This window comes from Trichoplusia ni, chromosome 12 (assembly GCF_003590095.1).
Source record: "Trichoplusia ni isolate ovarian cell line Hi5 chromosome 12, tn1, whole genome shotgun sequence".
Classification (NCBI taxonomy): domain Eukaryota; kingdom Metazoa; phylum Arthropoda; class Insecta; order Lepidoptera; family Noctuidae; genus Trichoplusia; species Trichoplusia ni.
In genome coordinates this window covers 13220251-13247440 of record NC_039489.1, presented here as the reverse complement: position 1 = coordinate 13247440, position 27190 = coordinate 13220251, and the positions used below count along the sequence as shown (strand labels likewise).

Below are 27190 nucleotides of genomic sequence, written 5' to 3'. Positions count from 1 at the left end.
CGTTGTTTACATTTCGTGTATAATTATAGTAAAGGTCGTCAAAGTAAAGTGGAAAGTTCCCGAGTCAATCTCTATTAAAGTACGGAGTCATCCGCTAATAAATCAAACGCAGATGAAGCGAAGAATACTTTTTTCTCATAAATCTCGGTGGAAATTAATTTCGTTTCCGTAGATAGTGTTGTTGTCACGCCTATACCGAAAATAACTTTCACATTGTTAGAGGCCCACGTTCTCACTAATTACCAAATTCCTTAACTAATAATGAACTTTTACGGTTTAAAGCGGTCTTTCGAATGTCTGACTTTCTGTCAATCATTCTTTTTTCGGCTTATTTTTTTACTGAAAAGCTCATTCTTTGAAAATGCTTTCAGTAAGATGTAGGTCTTCAAATTTGACCCAATAGGAACTACCACTACGTGTTATAATAATTTGTAAGTAACGTTATTGTGGGTGGGGAGAGGAGAGATGCCACTCTTTGCCGTGTATAGCCTTTCACAGCAATAATAATAATACTTTATAGGGTGATCTTAGAGCCTCTCTTCATTAAGGAATAATACTTAATTAATTATTGATCACGTCTCTCGTATAGCATACCCTGTAAATAAACAATGACAAAAGGGCAGGGTAAAAAAAGTGAAAGACAATATTCCCTGCCCTTTAAGTTACACGTACCTACAATGATTAACATACATAAACTAAGCCAAAATGCCCTCATCTCAGGTCAGTCGCCACAGTGACCTGAGCCGACCCGCAACACTCGTACAAGTAATTTCGGCGTTACATCACACGAACAAATGACTTTAGCAAAGAAATGTTATAATTTGATGACTGGCCTTCTTAGAAGTCCGTCACTGTGTTATTATTTTTTAGAAACGGCACATAATCAACTGAAGGTCTGGTGACCTCTAAGAAAAGTGTTGTGCGGCTGTAGATGTGTGTTCGCATACGAATGGATTAGAGAGTCATATTGCGCATAACAGATGCTTACAACATTATGAAAAGGAAATAACTATTACTCAGTTACTTTAAAGTCTCATAAGCGATATTTATTTTATTTCTAAAGCTCTTTTTACTTATTATATAAACCACAAAATAATTATAATATTTTACAAATAAATTCTTAAAGTTATACACAAATAAGTCCGTGAATCTAAGGGAAAATATCTGCAAAGTTTAGTACTCTAAAATGTTAAATTTTAAGATTTTAATTAAGATTGAGTTAGAATAATATCACCATCTATTCTTTGTAACGCATCTCTAAGAAAAGGCCAATCACAACTGCGAGGAATTGTTAACAAAAAGAGGCAAATCAATCTCCGCCGTTCCAAGGTAATTCAATAATGTAATATTCTTGGAATCAGATGCAACTACATAAGTTTCCGCATATTACAGAATTTCTTTTGGAATGTCTATAACAAAATGGGTATAATTTTATTATGGTCACTGCGTAATGAACTGCAGAAGAACTACGTACGAGAGTACGAGGTGAAGTCGAATGTTTTAATCATACGTACATACGGATGGTACAAAAGAAAATTGTAAGTATGAATTATGATTTAATTTATTTAGTTACGTGATGTATCAAAGAATTTTCGGTTTACATTTGAAAGTCAATGTTTCTATACAAAATACATTAGCAGACCATTTAATATTGATTAATAAATAAAAACTGTAATCATGAATTACACCGAAACGTTTTTTTTTCATACTGATATACTTGATATTATTTTTTAAGTTTCCTGGATCTTCTGCGATTACACGTTACATTCGAAATACTTCATTTCCTTAAACATTTCTACCCGGGAGTGGGGGTAATTTTCACAGGGATCGAATCCTTCGGCTCACGATGCGCGTGCGCAGAATCACGAATCGATTTAGTTCAACTATTACGTGTTCGGAAAAAAAAAACGTGTTTCCGTCTCTCTTTTGATTCCTTAAGAATGTACACTTAGATGTTAATAACGTTTGGTATGTGAAGGAATGTGTGTAGGGTTACAAGAGTTTTATTACGGTTACACATAATATTATCGATCACAATCTTTGAATGATATAAAGTAACTTATCCTTAGTGTCTTAAATTCCCTATAAAAAAGGGGTCGAAAAAACCAAGTCGTTATTATGAATCATACTTAAACCGTGGACTTATTACGCGTCCAACCCAAACGTGTTCGTTAAAAAACCTGAAAATATGCAAAGAACAGTCAATTTGCTGAGCTGATGTCGTCCATAAAACGTAACGACGCACGTCCGACCACGTGACGCGGCGCCGGCGCACGACTCGCGATATTCGTGGATTTCTGCACGATATGCCACTCGCGCGCATTCCGGAAGGCCAGTGTTACGGAATAGTCAACTAATGAAGACTATTTAGAACGTCAATCTAATGTAATACGAAGATCGGACGTAACAATTGTTATTTTACCAATAGCATTCAACTTTTGAAAGTTTTGGAAATAATATTTTAAATGAAAAAAACAAATGAATGTTATTTCGAATCAATTCCAAACAACAACATTAAATGTGCACAATATGTTTGGTGGCCACTTCCATTTGTTCTATACTCTGTGGCATGCAGGAGTGGCACGCGTAGGCGAAGTGGTACGTTTGATACTTTGATGGACTGGCAATGAATAGATAACACTATTTAGTTCACTTAACTCGCAAATCTAGGATTCTGAAAGCTGCTTTTACTTTCCTTCACATTTATCAAGTAAACTAATTTAGACTGATTATTCTGGCACAATTTTATGTTAAAATTTTCAACTCAGTGTCACAAATGTTATGAAACCGTAGTGCTAGCCAGAATTTGAGTATCAATGTACAACGCCATCTAGTTAGTCTCTCACTTACAATACAATAGCCAATATTACACGTAAAATAAATATGTTGCAGTTTAATTTGAATATAAGTAAGTATTCTGTCTCCATAGCGCCCATGTTTGAGTGGGAATGTCTCGAATCGACCATTGTGAGTTGTCGACAAGCGAGCGATATGTCGCAACGTGCCGTGTGACTTTATCTGACTACTTGCTACAAACTCACGTACTTTAACTTGCATGTATGATGGAATGAACCAACTGTACATTTCACAGACAGATAAGGGTTGATTATTATAATGATGATGAAGCTCTTAGTCAAGTGGAAATTAAACATTCTAATGAAAAAGTTGAGTCATTTGAGATGTTTACGCAAATGTTGAACGTTGAAAGAAATTGTGTGTGACCCAAATATACAAAGATTGAAAACAGTACCTACTGGGTATTTTAAAGCGGTATTAAAAACGTTTCCGCAGTAACTATTATATGGAAAAGAGTAGAATCTGAAACTGATCTTAGTGCTGACCGATTGGTTCAAATTTATAGAAGTAACATCGGTTAGGTCAGGTTTATCGAAATGGTGTGACATTCCCATTCATTTGAGTCCAAGCCTAAGAGCATAGAGGGTCTACCACCACGCAATAAAGTCATATCATTATGGCTGTGAATTCGTGACGACATCATCTCTTCTACAACTACAATAACAAATTACTTTTAGACCTGACGGCCACCTGGACATCTGACAAGACCCTATAGAGTATAGACTATGGAGAGTGCTGCATTTCCCCTCACCCAATACAGATGTAAAAGTCTCTCATATCAACAGGCGCTCTTTGATCCAACAAAAAGCGTCACCAATTCGAATCAATAAAACCATTTGAATCGGTCATAAGCATAACATTTTTTCACCAGCCTAGCCTAGTTCTGTAGCACATCTGTCGTTGTCGCGATGCGTGAGGTGTACTGGCCATATGAGAGGAGACATTAGCTTTCAAGCCGCACCTTCGTCTTTAATTGGCGAGCGACCGGTCGAGTGCGAGGGAGTTATGGGAAGACGCGGACGTTTTTTGTTCTAGCTATTCCAGTAAGACACATGCGCTGTGGTTGCACTAGGACTTTGGGTAGGGTTGGCAGACAGCTGTTATGATTTAAAATTTTACCTCAGAGTACGGGTTTTCAAAAATGTTATATTGGAGTTTTGCTTCTCAGATAAGTAAAATTAATTTAATATCTCTTAATAAACTAGAAAGAAGAATAATTAAATTCATATCTACGTACATACTCTTGTACTCCGTCAAGTATTTTACGTCCGCATGATTACATACATTTTTGTACATTTATCAATGTACCAGACCAATTGACGCACAAATACTTGAGTGCGATATCGACAATAATTATGAAACGTCAGTCAAAAGGATTACGATTAAAAAGTGCAATCACATTCCAATTTATATACGAACAAAAATTGATTTTAATTTTGTCTACGATTTTGTATTTATGTCTACAATTGTCACTTTTTATTTACATTTAAACTGATACCCGAAAATTGTTTTGTTTCAGCCATTATAAAACACTTTTTTGTTTGTGCTATATGCAAAAATATGAGTACCAATTTTTTTATTTTAAACCGAATAATTATTTCTTAGGATAAGCTGTATTTTTTACCTACAAACGTATCATTTATCTTGTAAAATATTACCTTGAATTTTTTATTATAATTCTAAAGGTCCGTGCCAACCCTACGGCCGGCATGCCGAGCTCCAGCCGCGCGACCAGTAACCGCACGGTGCAACCAAGTCTAATGTGAACGGTCCTTAACGCAAATGTCTTCCAGTCGTTTTGTCTATAGTTCTCGATAACGGCAGTTTCATTATTCATAACGTTTTTAGTTGTGTGTGCATTAGGACATATGTATCTACAAGATCTTTCACTTGACTTATTGAAGCAGACGGTCATAGAAATGTAGTGTGTTTGTGCCTTATTTATTAAGTATGGTATGGGCTGCAATGAGATTTATCTGGTTTTGAATTGTATTGAGTTAGGTAGATGATGAACGAGGAATTCTGTGACTATATTTTTTGTCTTATTGGTTACATCTATTTCATACCACACCTTACTTTTAGTTAATAAATTATGACCAATTAAGAACCCTAAACTAGACAACGTTCCAATTGACACTATCTATTTCTTAGGTTAAGTATTTATATACTTAGGTAGACATAACACACCTAAACATATTGAAGAAACAGCCTTAATAAAATAGTAATCACAACTAATACGTTTAAACTTAGCTTAAGTTCAAGACCACAATTAAGATACGAAAGAAAAACAAATTGTGCAAACAAACAGTATTACACTATTTCCACTAATCTCAGGTCCACTACCACCTTCTAAAGAAAAAACTGCAATTGAGGAAAAGAGATGCCGCTATACACCTTGTAGAGCGCTGTCTTACTTCCACATCTATACTGAAGCCTGGTACTGAGTCGCCGATGGCGCCTACAAGCTATATCTAAAGCATCCCAATAAGGAAACCGAACATAAAGATACGTGTTAACTTTCTCATACATAACACTGACATATTTGCATGGAAACCTATAAATATACATGTACAGACCTCCACGCATAATCTTTTTGACATAGTCTTTAACTCAATGTACTAAGATGCATTTTTGATAGTACTTTGTGCAATGCTGTTTGGTGTACTGTACATTTTGTATGTATTGTTATCTATCGGTTATCCAAAGATAAAACTCGGATTAGAATGGTTAAGTGGCAGACAAGGCGATAGTCGAGTTCATTTATATTTGAATAGCAAATGGCGATAGAAAATATAAGATGGTAATGTATGCGAGCGAATAGGATTTCAAGGGTTGAAGAAAGTTGTGTTTTGATTAGGCGAGTGTTATTGGAGATTTATTTATAGATTTATAACTAGTTTATGTTGAACTTTATATAACAGAGATAAAATTTATATGTTGTTTTCCTTCAAGTATTAGTTTAAAGTGGTGAATTTCATGGTCAACATTGGCTATGATTGTTGATGAAACATTGAAAACTTAACAAATTACGCTCCGCACCAGTACATACTTATAAGTGCAGAATCATTGTTTTATTGTAAGTTGCACTCGTTCCTGCAAACGTTTACAGGGTGTTGTGGAACATCTATGTTTTATGATATACATATGTTATTAATGAATAATTTTGAACTGAATTTTAATCTGGAACGTAAGTTTAATATCTAAAGCTTTTAATAGGCATATATTCCATAAACATTTCTTTTGATATTTGTTTTAGATAATCATAAGAATAAAGATAAAATTGAGCGCAAAAATAATTTCGCCATAGTTTCATAACATCATCTGACTGGTCTTTGCATTATTCTGTCAATTTGGTCTATTCAGCTTGTCTGACTAATTCATTAACACATTCCCACCTGGACTAAATCGACCAACAAGCAAAATCCAACCATACTTATTTCACATAGAATACATATTACAATACTGGGTATTTCGGCCTCTATTGAGATATCGTATGTGCAGGTAACAGTTGCGAGCTGTCCGGAGACAGGTTGTAATATAATAAGGTGGATGTAATGAGTACGAGTGACGTCATAACTCTACTATAGCAGGTACATTGGTATAACTATGGAGATAGAAGTTTTCTTTGAAAGTGGAGTTTTATTTGAAAATGATATTTGAGGTATCTTTCATCAGCTAAGCTAAGGCAGTAGGAGCAGATTTTTATTTGGTTATATATTTTTTGTTGGCAGTAATATAGGAATAATAATAGATGGAATTTGTTTATCTTATAATGAGACAAGGGTTTTTCCCACAGAAAGATTATATTAAAATGTTTCATTTTCAAGTTCACGATGGCGTATTCCATCATTTCGTTTATTTGCCAGAACATTTAAAATGCATTGTTAAACTACAATCCATTCCTATATTAATAAGAACAGAAATGAGAACGACATTGGTCAGTTACACTAGATCCATAAAAAAATAACACAAAATGAAAAAGACACAAAAATAAAATGGAAAAAAAAACATAACCATGTTTCAAAGGCTCCATAAATTCTTTCAACCACTAGCTCATTACGTTTTCAGACTTGACTACTTATAAGTACATCCTAATAATCAGTGTACTTAACAAAAACCTTGCAAAAACATGTACATCATTAGCCCACGCGTGGGCTTGACACGGCCTTACATAGTCCCGTGGGCGTACTACTTACACTTTTGTCTTATACGTTAAGATGTATGTTCGCTATTGTAGGTGTTCTTTTATTTATTTCCTACGCAACGCTGTGTTTAGAGTTGATTTATATGTTAACGTGAGGGTATGCAGGTTACGAAGGTATTAGCGACTTTAAATAAGTACCGAATAGGTTGTCAAATAGTGGTAAGTATATGGCAACACCATTCTAACAGTCTAAGAAATATGAATGGATAATCTAATCTCTTCGTCAATTTTTGAAATACAGTAAAAATTAGTGCTTTAATAGTGAACTCTTATATCAGCATAGCGGCTACTTGGAGTATCACACAGCAGTCTCTTGATCGTGCAAAAGTTTTTCTGGTATTATGAACTCAAGTTGATTTCGAAACTAGTCCAGCAATCCCGATAAATATTCGTGAGACAACCGTTATTATATAAATGATTCTATAAAGAAAGCCTTAAGAAAAAGCCTTCCTTTTTCAACATCCACAAACGCATATTCGATTCATCACAAAGAACATTTGGTAACCCTTCAACAATACAAGCTTGTTTCCCACTCCGTCTAACTCTCCCTAACACAGTTTCATATCTTCATATCTCGAAGAAACAATTGCAAATCAATAAATCGTTTCCTAATTAACATGTACCCCAGATTCCTGTATCTCCAAATGATTAAAGTATCGGGAACAGAATGGCCATTTATCAGAGGATTGAAATACAATGCTGTGTTATCTAGCCGCTAGTTACGAGATACACTGAGAAAGCATTGACGATAGAACACGATGTAGGAGTACCTACTGCGAATGTTAGTAGATTAGATATCAATTGATTTAAACAATACTTTAGGTTTCTGGTGGCAAGAGAAAACTGTTGTTTTGCTGTTGTCTCACTCAATTATCCACAAAAAAGAAAAGCAATAGGTATTATGTAAGTAACACATTACAATATGGAAATGAGTTTACTGTAGTATGATAATTAAAAAACTATTTGTGCATACACATATATTATCTCCTACGGGAGAAACAGAAGTGTCAAAAAACCCAAAAGACCAAAATTTTATACACAAGGACCAAACTGAAGAACTTTATACTTAACACCATAAACCTAACAATATTACTTGGAACATTAATTTATTGATACAGGTAACAAGTTCGTGTTTACATCACAATACGCACGAGTGGCAATCGTCAAGCAATCGATCTCTGCTAACACACAAATATTTGTATTTTTCTCATTTGGGACTTAAGGTTCTATGTTCTATTTGTCAGGTCACAAGAACCTGATAGAATGCCCGACTGTTCTAGGTACGTAAAGAATAAGACGTCTATGTTATGTGGATGCTATTAAGTTCTTTAGCAGTCTAACTGTTATCTTTGGCTAACATGTTAGAAACTTCAACGCGTGGCAAGCAATTTGCTTCACATATACACAATTTTCCACACATATTGTAGTTTATTTTAAGTCAGTAACAGTTAGCTAAGAACGAAGAAAATTGTATGTAAATATGATGCAATTTTAAACAGATTCTACTTATACGCATGTTAGATATTAAACACCTAAACGGCTGTAACGACGCGAATGTATTTTAGAAATTTTAGTGACCAGAAGGTTTAGATTCACAAATTAGCTCAGCAGAAACAATTCTGCCGCTATCGCCTGATGTATTTATCTATACTAATACTAAAGCTGAAGAGATTGTTTGTTTGTTTGAACGCGCTAATCTCAGGATGGTTCAAACTGATAAAATATTTTTGTGTTCAATAGACCATTTATCGAGGAAGGTTTTAAGCTATAAACCATCACGCTGCGACTAATAGGGGCGAAGATACAATGGAAAATGTGGAAAAATTAGGGAAAATTATTCTTCGGACGAAGGCGCGGGCAACAGCTAGTAAAAACTAATCTCCGTCCGTAATTACTCAATCCAGCTACTGAACAGAAAATTTCTCAATTCTACCATACAAAGTATGAAGTATATGGAGTAAGCTAATTGTAATCCACAGACATAAGTTCTAGGTATTGCGTTGAAGACACGTTCGCTGCATTCCTAAGAAATGTATTTGCGTGTTGCTAAAATGTACGCATAATGAACTATTACTACTGGTTATAGTTGGGAATACTCTAGAGTGATGACTCTCACTTGTTTTATTTTCAACACGTAAATTTATGCTTCTTCTTGTTGTTATCTTTTAGTCTTTGGGTGTTGTTTTAAGGTGTCAGCTATATACTATACAAAGTGAGTTGAGTGACTGATATTTTATTGTTTTGGCATAGGTATCATAAACTTAAATTTAGAGAGTCTCATTATTCTTGGTCTAAATTTAAAAAAAATAAGCACTTTTTTCAAACCCAGCTTTTGAACAAAATTGGTGTGTATATTTCTAACATTGTCAACCAATCTGTTTCACATGTACATGCATATATGGTAAGGGATTTCCAATAGTCTGAATTAAACGACGAAAGAAAGATATCAGAAAACATTCTACAATGCCTCAAACATCTTAATTGCAAGTTCCATAACGTAACAGCTATCTACTTCTATTGTACCCAATATAAAACAACATTTCAACAATTTTCCTCAAATGGTCAGAGCATTTACGATTGCGTGAGGCAAAAATATCAAGTCAGCCGGCAAAAATGACGTAAACGCATTCGCCATGTCGTATGGTATACACGATCTAGGAACAGACTGTTCTGTAAGACAAATATGGAATTAATTATGCCCCGTCCAAGGTGGAAACGACAACGATTTGAAAGAAAAAGACGTTAAAGTTAATAGCAATAATTAGTGCAAAAGGACCAGGTTTTTATTATACACCTTGTAAGGACTTGACCATGTATTGGTCCTTAGTCACGGACAATGTTTAACGAAACCAAAGTAAAACGTAACATGAAAACATGGAGAGCAATTAAAAGCAATCAAGGCTTTAAAATCGGTTCTTACAAATTTGTAAGCTATTGTTTCGGTCATTTGAGGAATCAGAAATCGCTTATTCCCGTGACTTGTTCGCCATAAACTGAATCCAAATATGGTGTGTACGCGTTCGTATAAGGCGTACTATCATAACACCATGCTGGCGAGCCGTGGCCCGCAATGCCATGGTGCCCATGGTTTATGGGGGATCGCGGGTAAGAACTCTATGTAACGTGCAGCATGTTCCCGTGTTTGCCGGGATCGTGGGATGCCAGAGAAATAGATAACTTATTGAGAATACATGGATGGTTTGTTTTGTTAGCTGAACGCCGATTTATGTGGACTGGTATAATGAAAGTTTTAATAAGAATATTTAAGCAAACATTTGTAATTGTCTTAGTTTTACTAAAACAGAAGATCAATATACAATAATCTTATTATAATATTAAACAACGATGTTATTAACTAAAATAATTATAATATTACGTCTCTAGTCGCACATTCCGAGCCGTCATTCCTATAAAACATAATGGGTAATAAACTGCGCAGATACTCTTTAGGCGCCAACTAATAAGCCTACATACCTACTGATTTAAAGCCCGTTTAATTCACGACCTATTCATCTATGTACATGCTTAACCTCCACATAGGCACGAAGGACCACGGCTTAAATCTTACGAAACTTAGTATCAAAAGACCAGCGCCTCGCTTCTGTTATTACAATGGCCGATGAATAAATGGCAATTGGATTAAATTTGAAACTATTTCTATTCTCTTAAGCAACACAATAATTGGAAATTGAACAAAAGTGAAAAATGCTTAGAGTAATAGGAATAGTGGAAATTATCCAATTAATAATCCAATTTCCATTAATTCATTGGCCATTATAAATAGCAGAATTTTGGCTCAGACGAAATCACAAAGGTGTTAATAATAAACAAGCTTTACTTAAATCATTTATATAAAGGAAACAGGGGTATTGCACTTGTGAAAGTGGCATGTCCCGAGGTGCCCGGCATCACAATTACAGTGCTTACGCCCCTGGAGCAGCGCCGTAATGATAGTGTTTGCTTAGAAAGTGATCTCAGAACTAACAGATAACATTTTTGCATAAAATTATTCTGTTTAGTAGGAGTTTTGGTGGGGGAAATTTGAGCTGTGTTTTCATAAATGTGCTTTTGTTGAAGTAATAATTAATCTTTAATTTAAGGGACCAGCGTTTTATAACAATTGTTAATGTATTACATTGTATAATGTAACTGATAATGTAATAATTAATTGGTATGTATGTTATAAAAAATACGAAATGTCCACGAATTTCGTACCATGGTATTATCGCACACAACGATATTTTGTATATTAAACCACATATATCAATTTTCAAAATGCACAATATCAAAAATTTCTTTTAAAAACATTGTGCAAATCTTGCTCCTAGTATTCCCTCTGAACTTCCACTGCGGTCCTTAGATCCATTTAAGTCTGACATGCGCAGTCCACGTCAGTGTGACGGGCAGATGGTCTTTAGTCCGTCAATCGTGGTCGTGCATCGCTTGAACTTTCTACCGAACAATTATTACAGGCCAAGATCAAATAGTCCGTGGGATTTTGTAAGCAGATTTTTCCTTTCTTTTATTTTCAGTTAATTTTTGCTCGTATGAGTGCGTGTAGATCTTTCAGCAGTGATATTAATATCACATAACATCGAAAGTGATAAACAATCCCCATTTCGTGCTTCGATGATATTGCAGACGAGATATCTAAATTTAAAATGAGCATTTCAGTTTTCTTTACTCAGAATTCAGATAATAACATTTCAAATCGATCGAAGCGAGAAAATTTACGCAAAACTAAATTGATACTAAATAATCCTTAATTATGAACAAACACATAATCTAAAGCGAAATATCGTAAACCGTTGCAATACTTATTTATCCAAACCAATTATTATGACGTGCATTACAAAACTGATTCTATTGCGACACTGTAAAGATGATAATCATTTGTCAAAGCTGTTGTTACAGTCAATTTTATCGTGATCTCTCGTTTCTTAGTCAATTGTATTGGGTTGGAGTTGCAGCTAAATTGGGTTTCAGATCGAAATCTTGATACAATAATCTGTGTCATCGGGCTCACGACAGTTGAATTTCACAATTTTCCTCAAGTGGCGTGTTTGTGAAAAAGAGTGGAATTAACAGATAGATATCGCAAGTGCTCTCGATATTGTCAGGAGAGTGATGTTTGGGGCAACGACTTGTATCGAAAGGAAAAGTGTTTCGTCATATAAATGGTCATTATCTCATTGTATCAACCAAGTTTCGTGTTATAACGGCAGTAAATTATCTTAAATGTAACAATTTTATTGATATTTTGATTGGTCGTCATGATGCAGCTGAAATATTATGAAATCACGTATTATTAAACGATACAGATGCTACTAGCTGTTGACGAGGTTTTTCGCCCGCGAGAATTACCCTGGAGTAAAAGCCTACGTGCTAGTCCAGGATTTCAGCTAACTGAATATCATTTTTTCTCAAAATTGATTACGCATTTGACCGTGAAGTCATAGTAAACTTATCTACTCACAAACTCGCTTAGTTACAATTGTGTGATTTGATACCTGGGGACATTAATTTTAAAATAGATTTAAGTAACAAATAGAACTCAAACACATCTAGTTCACAGAACCCCAAAGGATGCGGTTATGGTGTCAATAAAAAGGGAAAAGCAGAGATCTTGTTACACGTGGCTGTGGTCTCTTTACTGTTACGTGTTTTAACTAAGATTTTAACTAACACACGTCATTTTAACTGACGACGAATGTTTCGTGTGACTCTTGAATATAATAAAAGTATGAAACAGTAAGTTAACTCCGAATGTAAGCAATTTTAATTTTAATTTTTTTTTTGGAATTAATATTGTTTGGTTAAGAGTATGTGGATTAGGTGAGTTTATTGTTGGCACTTGTATTGGAAATATGCTTTGTCGGTGCAACAAAAAAAAAATAAGAAAATGAACTTTTGTGAGGACATAATAAAACGTATCACGCGGTTTTAAAACACGTTTAAATCACACCACATTTACATAGGTTCAAAAGAATTTGTTAATAAATATAGGTTCAAACCACAACTTTCAGTAATCAATCTCCTATTGCAACTACGGAAGGGTACCCAAATGATACGGATATATATTTCTACAGTCAAGTAGGTGTTCTGCCAATACTTTTATTACGGTATGAAATGTCAAAATTATTGACACTTTAATGATATAAATTGCGTAAGGTTCCGTGATTTCAGTCGCGTTTCGTTAGAAAGGTGTAATTTATTTTAAATTCGTTTGTAATTTTGATGACGAGTGTCGACAATTACGTGTGTCGTCTTCAAATAGGTTTTGATGGTTATTATTATAGACTGTATGCTCTGACATACTGGAGGTCTAATACGACTGCCGTTTATCTGTCTCGCATCCACAATAAAGAAACTTTAGGAGGCGGTGGTAGACCACCAACAATTTATAATTATCCATAATTCAACCTCAAATTTAATCTTTCCATATTTATCGAGTCTGAGACATCTGTATTACTTCCTCATATGTTGGCACTTCTTTTTTTGCAGTTGGTCCATGTAATTCCTCTTTAAAACTTATTCTGTTCTTCTTTTTTATAAGTAATACATAAGTCGTGGTGAGTAAGGGGACCTATGATTAGTTTAACAGCTCGAGAAATAGGTAAGCTATTTGTCGATTGGCAACATACCTTTTTTCTCTATCTCCTGAGATAGATTAACCAGTCATCTTTTAGTCTATTTGACTAAAATTCAGGCTATAACTCAATTGACAGTAATTTTCTCCGTTTACACAGACTGAGTGACGTAATTGCTATATATTTACAAATCAACGTAGTTGATTATTTGTACTATGTATTTGATAATATGACTCTGTAATATCTGATGACATACGGCTAACTACACATATTATTATAATACATTACTTAAGAAATCGATTTTATAATGGAACCTTTACTAAGATACCAAAACACATTAATCTAATAACATTATACAATAGTTTAATAGCGAGGACCTGTAATTGGCTGTATGCTGCTAAACTTGCTTTTTATGATGTTTTTGTAAATGCTGTTGGTCTTCCAAAACGAAATAAATAAATAAAAACATTTTTTCTAAAAAGTTTGTATATCTACCATTTCATAATAAGAGTCTCAGTAAACTAGAGTATAAGGACATGATAAAATAATTAATGAAACAACCTCTTTTTACATAATTATGACAAGTGTTACTGTTGCAAGTAGTTGTTACGTATTACGATACGAGTGCTTGAACTGTAACGTCTGATGTAATAGCGAGATGTAGGGTAAGGCTAAGGACACGTTTTTATAATGTATATTGTAAGTAGCTTTCATATCAATTATAGTTATCATTTAAAAGTAAGAAACTTGGTAAAAAGCAAGATTATTTGAATATTCGAAAGGATTTAGACGGGCTTCTCAATATAATTAAAGTATTGATTGTCAGTGCTTTTTTTTGAGCAAATATTGTACTTATCAGTAAAATAAGTTGGAAGGAATACTGTGGTTATAATATAAAGTATAATTTTATATTAATACCAGCCGATAGGATGTCCTGTAGCTGGCTACAGACTTCCTTGCATAAAGAGAATATTTCAACATTGTATAATCTTAATTAAATAAACTACAAAAATAAAGACAATATTACAATTTACTGCGTGTACATCTTTAACAAAAAACATTTAAATAATACCGCATAAACTCTATAAGAATAAAGCAATCTGCTGTAAAGTATTTAGCGTTGATTTTCAAAGCTATGAACGTGTGTTATGCGCAGAGCCGCTGCGCAAACATCCTCGGTTTACAAACTCTACATGCCAATAATACGCGAACGATCAACAGAGCTGCTTCGACAAATATTCGCTTGTGTTTTGTTATTAAGTGTGCTGTTTCACGCTTACTTATTTCTGAAGCGGTCAGCAGAAATAATGACGAGAGAGGTAACGAACAAACAGACCCTTTTTTGAAATTGAGCTAAATAAGGTTAGCTTTAAGATCATCATCCGAATCATAAAAACAGAAATCAAGTTTATTTTCTTTGTCATTTATCCTATTTATATTATAGACGCGAAAGTGTGTATGGATGTATGGATATCTGTCCTATCACGCAGAAACCACTGGCTTTATACCGATTTGTAGAAGGCGGACCCACGCTCTACAGCGTGTTATTAATATTTGTCTAGTTGCTTACTACAAATATTTAGCCTTCATTTTAGCAACGATCAAATTATTTAATCGCATTGAAACAAGCCGGAAGAGTAATAAACTAAATCTTTACGTAACTGGATCAGCTGATTGATACAAATTAGTTTTCGATAGATATTATTGTTACACAATCCTAATAAATTGATTCATGTTAAACGTTGTTACAATTATGTTGTAATCACCGATGAGACTGATTATAATTGACATGCTGATAAAGATATTGATTTTTATAGACCATTGATTGTATTACGCGATTTGTATTTGACTGTCGTAAATATTTGTAGTATTTTTTGATGGTTTAATTGTTGATTTATATCAGCATGTTTAAATTGGTTATTTAGATATTTTTAAAGTACTTTTGAAACGTTAATATAAATGCAAAAATCATTCTAATGGAGAAGAACCAGCAAAGAAATTACAATTGAATTCTTGGTTTAAATCAGGAAGACCATAATAGAGATGGTGGGCTTCATATGCAGCCTTTTTTGGGTATTGACAGGACGACAGGGAGGCACTTAGGTGGATAGAGGCAATGAAGGAAAGTCTTTGGCTAGAAAGGGAACTAAAAAGGCTTAATATGTATACTAAGTTACACTGAGATTGTTGGAAAGCTGGACTTTGCCCAGCTGTGGGAAAATATGTCTTGAATTATGAGCTTACTAATCGATTACTGAGACAGACACATGAAGCAAATTTACCAAAAGAAAATGAAAGATATAATTACAATTATTCCTAAAAACAACGGAACATGAATCAAACTAATCCTAACACTAATTAGTGGTACTAATGCCACGCGTTGCTGCACACTGCGCCGGCGCGCGGCGCACGCATCGATGTAACCCGATCAAACGCGCCCTGTTCGCCGACCGAGACGGACGTGTAACCGACACCGAGTCACACACCAAACACGATTTCCTTTGGGGGAAAGAGTTTAGATTGGATTTATAATTAAAGTGTTGAATTACTTCGTTTGTAAGGTTTCTTATTGTGGGTGTCAATAATAGAATTTGGTTTGTTTTTTGGGTGTTTTTTTGTTTTGTATAGGGTATTGTATTTTGATCCTTCTTTCTTTAATTAATTCTAAAAGTTTTAATTCTTATACAACAAGTATCTTGTGAAAAAATATTCCTAATATAATGTTCAAAATTTTCCTTATAAAATATCAATTATCTTAATTTGTCATCAACTTAACTATCATAGATGACTATCAGAATATTTTCCTACCTTATATCGAGCAATACAATTTTAATTGAACTGACCTATGGCGCGATTGGATTGCATTACCTAACAGATTCCCACGTGACCACACGGTTAACGATATAACAGTCTACATTCTCATAGTTAAAATTAACCGGATCCCTCAAATTGATTTTAAAACTGCCGAAACAATCAATTCGCCGACTGACCTGGATTCAAACAGTATTTCTTATATACTGAGAGCAGATTACGAGGGACTGACTTGAATGGTATCCATTGCTGGTTTTCGACAGATGATTTTGATTAGAGCTGTCAGTGAGGAAGCAATGGAACAATTTTATTCTACTCGATATTTTAATTAAAGGCTACGTTCGCTGTGCCATTAGTTTTAGATCAGTGTTCATAAGTTTATGGGCATAGTTAGGTAACTTTTAGTTATAGCAATTAGTGAATTAGGGATTTTTATGACTATGAGAATCTTTCACTTATTGGTAAAATTAACTCGACTTTTATCTACCAAAACATTTCAAATGGCGCCCTAATTTACTACTTAAGAAATACTCCTGACACATATTATAGTTAAAACAACCCACCAGATGGTCAAGTAAACCGCTTTAAATCCGAGTCGAGTTAAAATAACCGAAGCAATACAACACCGTATATCGAGTCAATGACATCGATATTACATTACAAGCATTGCGAATCGATAAGCTTACTACCACAACTCTAGTTCCTACGAATGTAACACGTGTACTGCTCGCTATTCAAAAAACAACCTTAAAAGTACACTAAATTAAGTCGAAATTTGAGAATCTTATACTTATTTCGAACTGTAAATTTGTTTGAATGGGATTTGTATTTTAAGCTGTAACTTTTAGCATTTAAGGTTGATATTGCAGTGTCACTGTGATATTACTCAAAAGTGTGGTAATTTTTTTATAGTGCGAGTTTCTGGCCAGTATTTTTATGGCGCCATTAAATGGTAGTTTGAGAAAAAAAAATGCGTAAAACAAAGATGTTTTGATGTCGGTAAACACGGTTTTGGTAATGTTCTGGGGTTCAGTGTTTCACTTCCTTATTCATTTATTTTTGGTTCAATACCACATACAATCATTTATCTTTTTTACTCATTATCATAGAATTATTCCAAAAATGTTTGAAAAATATTTAATATTATAGAATTTGGTAGTCTCTAAATGACATTAAAAACTTGTAAGCTGATTACATTGTTAACAGATAATATTTTTTGTACTAAGTATACTTTAATTCTGTTCACACAAACGCGTTAGTATTTTAGTAGAAAATCACTCATAAATGTACTAAAAAGTGGTTTTCTTAATTACCTGAATCATGAATATTAACTATGTATATCAACAGCGAAAAAATAGTAATAAAATCAGTGGGGCATCGTAAATTAAAACGAAATATTTTAAATATCTGTTTCTAGTTCTCCTATCTAAATATATCTACACTAGCTGTTGCCCGCGACTTCGTCCCCGTGGTTAGAAGATATAAGTTATGATTTATACCTACCCTGTTTTTCCACATTTTTCATTATATCTTCGCTCCTATTAGTCGCAGCGTGATGGTTTATAGCCTAAAGCCTTCTTCGATAAATGGACTATTCAACACAAAAAAGATTTTTCAATTTGGACCAGTAGTTTCTGAGATTAGCGCGTTCAAACAAACAAACAAACAAACAAACTCTTCAGCTTTATATATTAGTATAGATATAGATTTTCTCCAAATACAGTCTTCTTTCTGCTCAAATGCAGAGTTTAGACCTAATCGAAAAAATACAATTTCAAAATAAAAATACTTTTAATAATTATGCCTACAATAAACATTTTCACATCAACACAAGTTACATTAATATAATTATTGTCAGATAATCACGTTCTTGGTTGTCTCGCAACTATAAATAATAACAAATTAAATAATTATACAGTTTAGTATCGGCGAGGCAAAGAATTACCAATAGAAGATACTATGTACATTGAGAAACAGACATACGTTATTATATTAATGTTATATTTGTGATGCAATGTCATGAGAACTGTTTAACGTGAGAATTTATTGTTTGAATATTAAATGGTAATATCTATGTACATGTTAGTTATCAATAAATAGTTACACAGAAGTGAATTCTTTAGTTCGTTAGGTTTTTCAGGTTTTGCAGTGAGTAGACAAGAGATTTCGTTGTTTTTATATTTTGATTTCTATTTATAAGGCCCTTTGGCATTAAACCACACATCATAGTATGAAGCAGTCTATTTAAAGCTAAAATGAGCCATTTAAATTTGTTTCTAAATTTGTAATTGGAGTTTTTATTTGCAGTATGGTATCGTGTGCTGAAAATCATAACCACCGAAACCAACCATCGGAAATTCGCCAATACTTGAAAGGGTCGTTTCGATTAATTGATTTTGTTTGACTTCATCACTACGGAATTCAACCTTGCATCGCGGAGGTTTCACACACATTCAACAAGCACTCGTGGATCCAATGCTTGCCCTAAGCGGAGACGTAACCTGCGACACGGCAATGCGTTTGGCGTGGTGACCACCATCACTCAACTATCCGTACCCCTTTTTTAAGGCCCATCATCTACCTATACGTGCTGTCAAAGATCTTCTGTTTATTCTTAAGTTTAATTTAAGCTAGTTGAATGTTAAATTGGTAAGTGTAGTAATAAGTACGTACCGTTCTTCAAGCATCTCGTTGAAGGTCTTGGACTTGGCGCGCGGCTGGCTCGGCTCGTGCTCCATGCGGCGCACCTCCACGCAGCGCTCGATGATGTGCTCCACGCGCTTCCGCCGCGACGACTTCCAGTTGTCCAGGTTCTGGGAACAAGAGATGACACCGATGATTATTAAGTGTCTTGTCCTGAAGTTTAATGGGTCCAAGAAAAGTATTGGCTGGACAAAGTGAAAAAATCTATATTAGAGCGTATTTATCAGAGCTTTTTATCGGAAGCCTTGCTTTAGTTTACGTATAATCTAATAAAAGGATAAACACCGATTTAATATACAAGTTGGGATATATGTAAAACATAAAAATTGAGGCGTTTATCAACCAGCTGAACTGTAAATTGATCAATTGATAAGCACAAAACAACAGAACTGCATAATCAAATATTAATTGCAGATAAAAATCTATTTTAATCGAACCCAGTAAGCCTCCGACACTAATTAATACACGATAGGAAAACTTACATCCCGAATTTTCTGGCGCAAATTCCGTATTTTTTCCTCCATGTCCAACAAACAATTAGAACTACAAAGTATCGGCCGGTTTTCCCGAGCGAGGACTGTTCACTGATGCGGATTACGGATGCATAGCTGATCTTTAACCTAATTAGTAGCGCGGGGTTTCATCAGATATCTACTGTTTACTGATTTAAATGGAGTCACGGCTGCTCCCCGAAGGTCACGGCTTTCCACTGCTCGCTGTTACCGTTCTGACATTTCTGTACAACTTTCGCTGAATTCACTCTCATCCGCATTATTTAACATGCTCGTGAGGTAGGCGTGACATAGGTATATTGATGAGCATCTACATTTTTTAAATACTCTATTTTTTTGTAATTTGTATTTAATATCGCTGGGACGCAAGTACAGTCATTCATTTAAACCTTTTGAATTGCCTTGTTTACTTGAAATAAGAACTTCTTGCTTTTGTTTTTTTTAAACGGTCACTAAACGATTTGACGATTTTGAAAAATAATAAATGAATTTCTATTTACCAGTACACATGTGCGAATTGATGATCAGTTTACACGAAGTTGAAGCCAAGCATAATATTGACACGAGTCTCGATCACAAACATGGTTATGCACGAAACCATGAATCACTTCTATAGGTAACTGTAGTGTATTTATTGATAATTAATTCTAGAATGGTAAGTGTATAAACAGTTTCTCTGCAATTAATATGACGTTTAGTCACGCTCTCTGCGTCTGGCCAAAGTGGACACCGGTGACGTGATAATGAGAAGCGAGATTGTTATCCTGCACGTTTACCCTTTAAAGTTATTAATTAAAGTATTAAAAATAAATTGATTCAAAAACAGAAAGAGTTTAAAAGTAAATCGAAAAACTACCGAACACTTAGGAAGGGTGGGCAATACAAAGAACTGTCTGTGTAAATGGATTTTGATTTGATTTGACTATGTACCAGCCTGTGTATACAAAAGACAACTGTAAATTCGAACTTAGCACTAATTTACGAGGGTGACTATTTTAAATTACGTCTTGAAGTTGCAATCATTTAAGCATTTTCTTTTATCGTTAATGTTAGTAGTTTGTAATACGACTTGCTTGTAAAGGGAATGTAAATAGAAAAAATAACTTAATTGTTAAGTTATAAACTCACAAATAAATATATTCGTGAACCTAATGTTTCCCAGTACCCGTAATTCTTCAATCTGGAGCAGTAGCCCAGAATACTTCAATATCTGACCTGACCAACCATACCAGCAACACACATGTTCATATATCAGTGTATTAATTGTAATGCCTGTAGGTACATGACCAGTTCTCGATAGAGAGTGGATGGATCTCGAAGGCATGTCAAACATCGCGTGCGCCAGTAGCGAAGGTTTTTTTCTCAATTTCGCTTGCCGCTGCTGGAGTTAAACGTAGCTATTTAGTAGAGATGCGCCGAATAACTATTCGGTATTCGGTATTCGGCGTATTCGGCAATTTTTTCACTATTCGTATTCGGCCGAATTATTCGGTTTGGTGCCGAATATATTCGGTTCTTTTTTTTCCGCCACATTACCCGATGTAGAACTAAAAGATATAACTAATTCTGTTATAAGTCTACGGAATACTATAAAAAAATTGTTGAGTTCAAAAATACTTTAACTCAGTGTTTATTTTTAGCCAAAAATCAACGTATTTATTTCTTAAACAACAACACTTTACTTACAACTTTCTAGTCAATATTTATTTTAATTTTAAAAACGCTTTAATCAGTCTTTAATCATAAATTATACTTTTAGACCTCCAAACAAAATATTTCAACCATAGAACAAGATAAAAATCCATACTATAATATTATAAATGCGAAAGTAACTCTTTCTGTCCGTCTGTTACGCTTTCACGTCTAAACCACCAAACTGATTTTAATGAAATTTGGTACAGAGATAGAGTTGACCTTGAGAAAGAACATAGGATAGTTTTTATCCCGGACTTTTGAAGAGTTCTCTTGCAAACGCGATATAACCGACCTCGACGCGGGCGAAGCCGTGGGCGAAAAGCTGGTAATATTAATTTCTGAAACTAAACAGTTAAAACTTAAAAAATAACATTTTTTTTTAATGTTTGATCTTGCGGGCGGCAAGTAATGACATGTTGAAACCTGTTTACTAATAAATTAAAATAAAAAAATTGTAATAAAATTTTGAACCGAATAGTTCGGCCGAATATTCGGTTCGGTAAACTTTAAACCGAATAGTATTCGGCATTCGGTTATTCGGTGAAACCACTATTCGGCGCATCTCTACTATTTAGTGTGGTGTAAGTAGTGAACGTAGAGGGGAATAAGTCGTTATTAGTATCATATTTGGAGATTATAAATTAATAAGGACAAATATTTGGAGAGGAGGAGAGTCTCATTTAGTGTTTTTTGAACGAGGGTAAAATTTTGTGAGCAGGAGAATAAAAATTAAATAAAAATAGAGAAATGATAGGTTTTTAAAAGATATGTGTTGAATTATATGGTGGCCAAGTAACAGATTTCGAGAAGTAAAAATCTTTTACTAAAATCTTTCAGGGATTAAAAATATTTTTTATTTTTGTCAAAAATGGACGACTTCTTCCTTTCTACGACAATATTTTGTTGATGGATTTTTCCACAATAATAATAAAAATAGCCTTTATTTTATTTAACATTCAAACAGGTTGAGAAATCTTAGTTCCTTATACAAACGAATAGATAAATAAATTACTTTAATTAAAGAGTCGATATAAATATTCAATGAAGGGGTTAGACGTCAAGATGTCAAAAATGAGATCACTTCCGTGAGTTCGCGTCAGCTTCTAATTTCCACCGAACTGGAAGGTGCCTAGAACTTAATAGACCTATTATTGAGTAGTTGCTAGGAAATACAGATATTTTTAAATCGCACACCAGTTGCGCAACTCTCTTGGCAGCTTAACGACGGCTAATCTCGGCTAATCTATATAATGACAGCAATAACAGTGAATGCTAAAAACTAAAATGTAAGAAAATGTTCTTGTTTGGAATTCCTTCAAAATTAGTATATTGGTATGCCGATTGGTCGGTTTATTTTTAACTTGCTGTAAGGAATTTCTGGAGTTATCCGATCTGACGGGATTTTTGTAAGGGACTGTTGGGAGCAAAAAGCTGCGCGATTACAAGAATTGCACATTGAAGGGATGGACATGTACAATGTCCAATTCTCAGAACCACAAAAAATTTAAAGAAGCATTATTTACATACGAAAATCTGATATGCAGTAAACGTTAAATGTATTCTCACTAATAAGGAAACGGCCAACAGATAGAAATAAACGTAACTAGTATATTTTACACGAAGAAAGGGCTTTCCCATAAAAGGACAACACCAACGAAGCTAATATTAATGATCTAGAAAATGTATGTATTACAAACGAGACACTAGTTAGACATCTTTAATTGGCAACAAAAACTAGTGGTCCTACAAAAACAAACAAAAGTGAAGATAGTCGAGTCGTATAAAGGGCGGCTCATTACCCGGCGGAAGTCGACGGCGGAGGCATGCACGCAACTTCCGGTGCCAGTGTGAGCTTTGTTATTGTTTTGTTACGTGCCGATCGAGGTAATGGCCGGCAAAATGGCGGCCACATTCTGCGTAATTATGAGATGCCTCAAATGTTCACAGAGGAATCTGTCATCGGAGTAATTGCATGAAAAACTTGGGAAACGGCGACGTTAGACGCGGCGTTTTTTAAATGATTGGAAATTGTTCGTAATTAGAATTGATGGACAGTAACAGTGCACATCAGCTAATATTAGTTGTGAAGTTATCGTAAGTATTACACAGGAACTGAATAAAATAAACACTTGTAAATAATATGGTCTTAGCCAGTCTTAGGTCAAAAGCATAAATCGAAATATATTTACATTGTTTACCCAATATAGACAAAAACGATTGTTAACTTTGACTTACATTAGAACGTTAACCACTCAGAAATATGGTGTCATTTACATATACATTTCTAAACATGAGTTATAGAACTGCGTCCAGAGACAAGTATATTTTGGGCATAAATGTCAGGAAATACATGCAAACAAAAACAAGGCACTCGCGAGGATTTACGAGACATAAATCAATACCCACACGGCGCCATTAACTAAGGATTATGAAATCGTTACACGTGGAGCTGGGTTTTTCAAACCAGCTGCGCACGCGCACTGAATATACCCGATTCGAATGGGTAGAGATTTTGTAGTATTTCATGTACTCAAGTTTGTTGTTAGTTTGAAATCAAATCATTTATTTCGTTTTTCTTTAAGGCAAATTATAGTTAAATCTAAACTAACTTAGCCTAGGTTTCAGGCAAAAATGATCGGAGCAGATATTAATTGTTGACTTTAAGGTTACAATTAGCGCCAAAGAAAATGTATGAAACTTGATAAAGTACCGGCTACTGTTTTGTATTAATTAGGCTGTAAAAAGTAATTAAGTGACAAACTCTCAAACAATTGACGGTATTCCTGCAATTTTCGACTACATCGGAAGTCAAGTCATTCATGTATTTTAGCAAAAAAGTGATAATCTTCTCGCCGGAGCCACCGGATTATTTTAATTACATCCAGAATGATTATCCGTCACCCATATACGAATTATACAAGACACAGTAGATTTGTAGTTACACAAGTTTAAATTTTTGTTGTCTGATGGAGCGGCTACTTTAGACTTTTCAAGAATATTGGAAATTGGAATACTAAAATGATCATTTGGACAAATCAAAGATTTCAAAATTAAAAATATATGGGATGGAGATACCGAATTATGACGTTTAGGAAGTGTTAACTAAAGAGAGAAGATCAAATCAATATGACTTGATTTAAAATGATGACGAAGAAAAAAACATTAAAACAGCCTTTATCCTAAGTTCAAAGTGGAATATGGTGTCCAAATATGTTAGTTATAACATAAACATAAGTTAACGAGTCCTGTGCAAATTGCCGCGACGCACTTAACACGAGAGAGTTAGACCACACGAGTGATACTTAACCTGAAAGCTACCATTAAGACTAGAGACTCGGTGAAATACCTAGGTAGGCAAGTAGGGACCACTCCTGGTGAGTAAGTACTTGTGTTTGCTTAATTTTTGCTGACGATAACCTTGCATCTTGCATTTGAAACGAGTACATAAACGAATTGAAGTAAAATTATTTCACAATTGAGAAAAAAGCCGTCTTCATATTCAGAAATTGTGACCTCCAAATCCTTTCACAATTGAAGAGTATTTATTAACAGGGTCTATAGAAATTACCATTAGACAATAATTTAGAGACATAAACAACCTTCTGACTCACAATACTACTATAATTTGATACCGTGAAATCGATTAATCGAAATTGATGGCTGCCTATCTTAAAAATCCATAAATCACATTGTCCTATGTAATAAGGGCCTAATCTTATGCGTTATTCTCTAACAGCATCTTGCCTGTTTTGGATACTGTCTTCTTCTAACTAGTTTTCTCCAGAGCTGTACTGGTTGTCGGCTTCCAGTTTTAGAAGAATGTTCTCAAATGTTTGTCCATCCAAACTTCACTCCATTTATAAGGATCATATTATCTCTAAATAAGGCTTTATTTTGTTTGGTAAAAGCAGATCAAGCAAGTATCTCAGTATAGTTGCTAATCGGTCAATCCCTAGTTTTATGTTCAATGATAACCTAAAATATCTTTCAACAGTCATGTTGTAAGAAACGGCTTCCTCATCGGTCTAGTAAAAGTGTCGGCAGAAATAAAACTGGTGGAAGTATATACATTTGTTGGTGTTCCAGATGGTACATACATGTATCTATGTATGTACCATCTGTGTCACCATAGCAAACAAGACTTGCATAACTGATGCGTTCCCATACTTTGAATAAAGCATGTGTCAGGTTAGTCATAGGTTGAGCTGTTTAGCTGAGTATGTGTAATTAAAGGTGAAGAATTATTGCAATGAGTGGGAATTACTTCATAGAACTAAATGTCGTCAATGAGTAATTGTTTATTTTAATTGACGATAAATAAGATTCCATGAGAGTTGAATTATGGCAAGAATTCAGTAAAGCTCGTGACAGAGGTACTGGTCTCCACATCATCTTGACTTGACATCTTAGTCAAGACAATTTTGAAGCCACTAGTTCTTACTAGTGAATTAGCATAGTTTAGTTTTCATCTATAATTAAATGGGAAAAGGCCAGGCCGATGATGATTAAAGAAAATCAAGAGACAAATGGATCACAAGACACAATTTTTAAGTAGAAATGCATTTAATGAATCATGAATGATGCCCTAATTTATGGCTATTATCAAGACTATCATAGTCTCCTAGAAAAGATAAGCAATATATTGCGACTACCTTACACAATAATTTCCAAAGCTTTGTGTAAAGAAATTGATAATAATAAAAAGAAATTTGGTATCGAAGATTATGACTTCGAATATGTTATCTCAATGATATTCTTGTTAAGATTAATAACGTTATCTAGAATATCTAGTGTCAATGTGCAAGTTTATTATGTCTGCATTGTATGTATTGATGCCTATCTTCAATTCATGTACCAAAACTGTTGATGAAGATATAAGATGTTAAATATGATCACTAAAACATTAGGTAACATTACAGTCTAAAGCAAAATTACCTGGTGCAATAAGGGTGACCCGAATCAGCCTATAGGGTAACGATAGATAATATTTTTTTATACTCTCTTCACCACATCGGCACTTGATGTCTTCTAGAAACTATTTGAGAACTAGAGGAACTGTGACAAAAGCAGTGGCGGCACTGCAGCGCAATAGTGCTTATCAGTTATCACCTTATTGTTTATCCATAATCAAACTATCTATATATTTAGACCGGTATTCACCAACTACCTGTTTTACAATTCTTGCCGAACAAATTCGTCATCACCCTAAGGCCTTACCCTACCCTATTGTCCATCTACCATCAGCTGTATAGCAACAGTACTCACCGACTGCCAATCCTCCTGCCTCTCGATACGAGCAGGATCGGTCCGCTTGGCGAGCTCTGCCCTCCGCAGCTGCTCCCTGGCCCTGCTGCCGAGGTCCGCCGGGCCGACGCGCACGAACTGCAGCGGGTTGCCCGCCGGCTTGCCCGGGATCACAGCCGCCGTGTGCGGCCGCGTCGCCAGGAAGTCTGCACTGTCTGTTGTCTGGAAAAGGAAAATGGTAAATTAATATTTAGTTGATTAAAAAAATATATATTTACATATAAATACAGTTCAGCATAAGTGTCGCCAGGTCAATCGTTCAATTTACATTTCACAGAGAAGAGGGAAATATAATGTAATAACAAAAATCTTCCGTGATTGATGTGTGAAACGATAATATTCAATTCTACGTTTGAGTTCACCTGCTTGCTACATTTGCTTGAATATACGATTCAAAGATGTTCAGGAACATGTGAACACAACACTTATCATACGTTTAAGAGTGATATAAATCAATTGTACTGAACATTGTTAGTTAGAACAATACATATAAAATACATAAAACATTTAGTTAA

At 34.6% G+C, this 27190-nt stretch overlaps 1 protein-coding gene across 1 annotated transcript in view; it reads right to left on the bottom strand.

Moving 5' to 3' along the window:
- The window catches only part of LOC113499606 (LIM domain only protein 7), a gene marked incomplete at its 5' end in the record, with an annotated part of 46423 nt that extends 19577 nt beyond the window's left edge, over positions 1-26846 (bottom strand). Inside the window, 2 exons of the mRNA XM_026880122.1 lie at positions 19135-19274; positions 26637-26846. Of these exons, the coding sequence (XP_026735923.1) occupies positions 19135-19274; positions 26637-26846 (350 nt within the window). The remainder of the gene's footprint in view (positions 1-19134; positions 19275-26636) is intronic.
- Between the last annotated feature and the right edge of the window lie 344 nt (positions 26847-27190).